The sequence below is a fragment of the Plectropomus leopardus genome, unplaced genomic scaffold (assembly GCF_008729295.1).
Source record: "Plectropomus leopardus isolate mb unplaced genomic scaffold, YSFRI_Pleo_2.0 unplaced_scaffold23798, whole genome shotgun sequence".
In the NCBI taxonomy this organism is placed as follows: Eukaryota; Metazoa; Chordata; class Actinopteri; order Perciformes; family Serranidae; genus Plectropomus; species Plectropomus leopardus.
Window position 1 is genome coordinate 1 of NW_024625822.1, and position 2,649 is coordinate 2,649.

Consider the following 2,649-nt stretch of genomic DNA (forward strand, 5'->3'; position numbering starts at 1 on the left):
TGCAGCACTGGCAGTCTATCGCTTATATTTAGTGAGTTTACCTGTGTTTAAAAAACACGTGCACATGCTAACTTTGGTTTGAAAGGGGTATAACCTACCTAAGTGAGACCGACTGGAAGCAATAGTGATGGGCAAGACAGGCCAGATCTAGAATTTCTCAATGACCCCTTTATAGATTTTTTTTGTTTTCAACTATTATGTGGAAAAACAATGTTTAACAAAATATTAGTACTTCAAAATGTATCTGGAGGGGGACTTAATCAGTATTACCTTTCATTGTTTTTGCGTGTTTATGTTCCAGTGGTATCCCATTGGAGAGGCGGATACTGACAATGCTGCAGTGGCTCCACCTCCCTGAAGGAGAGAGGTGAAATCTTTTTGTTTTTTTCTGCCTCATATTTGTCTTTCATTCAAATGTTTTCTTTGTCATGTCAACATTCGAGCTACAGTTTAGAAAGAGTGGCAAACACAGCTCCACCTTATTCCATTAGCTGCTTGGGGTTTTGTAATGTAATTCCAGCACCACAACTTGATGTTCAGGATGAAAATATAGCTTGGTGTAAACTTGCTAATGAGTGCAGTTTAAATATGACAAATTCATGAGCTGAAAGATATTCTGCATTTGAGCTTAAAATACTGAAATAAAATATGATTCAACACAGAATTGTGGTTTAAGTTTGTGAAAACTAATCATGTTCCTTAGATTTATAACACTGATATCACAGCTAGTGTGTTATCCACTGACTCATGCCCAGTCGTTCAGATCAGTCCTGGCTCGAGCCTCCGTTTACCTCCTGATAACTGCAGATCAGTAGCTGCTTGTGTTACCCTGCCAAGCTACGCTGCCTCTGTACATCTGATTGTGTTTGCCATGTAATTACATGACTTTCCTCTCTAATGATAGAGATCAGACTCGGCAACTGTGTGTGGCTGCTGACTGCTGCCACCACTAACATCGCTGCTGTTACAACTGTAACTTGCACTTCTGTAATGATTACAACTGCTACTGGGACTGTGACTATTGTCACTGCTGTCACTTCTACCACAGTTTTTACTACTGCTATTACTCTTACAATATTATTATATTACAAAGTAGTCGAAGCATAAAGTAGCATAAAATGGGAAAATTTAAGTAAAATATCTCACATTTGTACTAAAGTGCAGCATGTGTACTTAGTTCACTGTAAATGATGCATTGTAAAGCGCCTATTTTAGGAACAGAACTATTATTATCTAACTATTATTGAATTTGTTGCCATCATATATTGTATAGTATCCCTTTGGCCCAATTAATGTGAATCCAAGGCATTGCTGTAAAAGAGCTCAATGCTCAGTCTATGTTCCCTGAATAAACAATGGTTGATGACAATTACTGATTATTCCTCTCGCCACATCTACCACAAAGACATCTTCAATATGACTTGCATCTTGTTTCAGGCCCTACGTGTACGCCATGCACTCTGAACAACCAGACACATATGGACACAAAATGGGGCCCATGAGCACAGAAGTGAGTACTGCAGATGTGCGTCTGTGTTTGTATGTGCACATGAGGATGTGTGGCTATGTATGGACTGCACGTGGTAATGCACACAGACCAGCTGCACACTCATGCTTTCACTGTGTGTGTATTGTGCATCATCAAAGCAATCATGCAGTGAATTTTGACTCTCTTTGCATGTTGCAGTTGAACAACCCTCTAAGGGTGATTGACAGAATCGTTGGCCAGCTGATGAATGGACTTAAACAGATGAAGCTGCATCGCTGTGTCAACATCATCCTGGTGGGGGATCATGGTACAGACACACACACACACACACAAACACACTATGTTGCATTGCTGGCTCACTTTGTGGTTGGTTTCACCCGCACTCCTACTCATCGTCCTGTGTGTTCTCAGGTATGGAAGAGGCCCACTGTGACCGCACCGAGTTCCTGAGTAACTACATGACCAATGTTGATGACATCATCCTCATCCCTGGATCTCTGGGCAGAATACGCTCGAGATACCCCAACAACCCTAGATGTAAGAGAGACCAAAAACAAAGCTCATTATATTGAATTTTTGCAAAGATGTTCCTTATTCTTTCTTTCTTTGGTTTCTCTGTTACCACAAGGAAGGACTAAAAAGTATGTTAATATACATGATATGTAATAATACATAATAAATTGGTCTGTTAGACCTTCACCATCAAACATGACACAGTCGTTTGTAGGCAATAACAGAAAGCCTCTGATATGATCACTGAAAGCACGCAGAGTACCAACTGTGCAGTGGCTAGCACTGGAAACATGGTTGGAAGTTTACTGTGTCTGTCCAAAGCAACAGTACAAGTTAACCACGTTTTATCTTGTTGTTGTAAAACAAACATTTTGTTAATGGCTACATCCATTTGTCCTACTGACCCACTTCTGTTACATTATACAGAACAATGTGTTGCTTTGTTGTGCTTTACAAGGAATGGCAAATGCTTTGCAACAGTTTTCACTGCTCTGAACATTGTGCTGTTTTTCAGATGACCCCAAGGCTGTTGTTGCAAATCTAACAGTAAGTATTCGGCTTGCATGAAAAACCAAACCCAATTGCCACAAAATATCGCCTAACACTGAGAGGGCTTGAAATTCGTTCTCTACAACCCTCAACTTTTA

At 40.2% G+C, this 2,649-nt stretch overlaps 1 protein-coding gene across 1 annotated transcript; it reads left to right on the plus strand.

The window, feature by feature from the left end:
* Positions 1 to 301: 301 nt before the first annotated feature.
* On the plus strand, positions 302 to 2,548 carry LOC121966266 (ectonucleotide pyrophosphatase/phosphodiesterase family member 2-like; the record flags this gene model as incomplete). The annotated part of the gene is made up of 5 exons (XM_042516375.1): positions 302 to 367; positions 1,438 to 1,510; positions 1,688 to 1,796; positions 1,901 to 2,026; positions 2,517 to 2,548. Coding segments are annotated over 5 exons (406 nt in total), but the record flags the coding sequence as incomplete, so codon positions are not given.
* Positions 2,549 to 2,649: the final 101 nt, after the last annotated feature.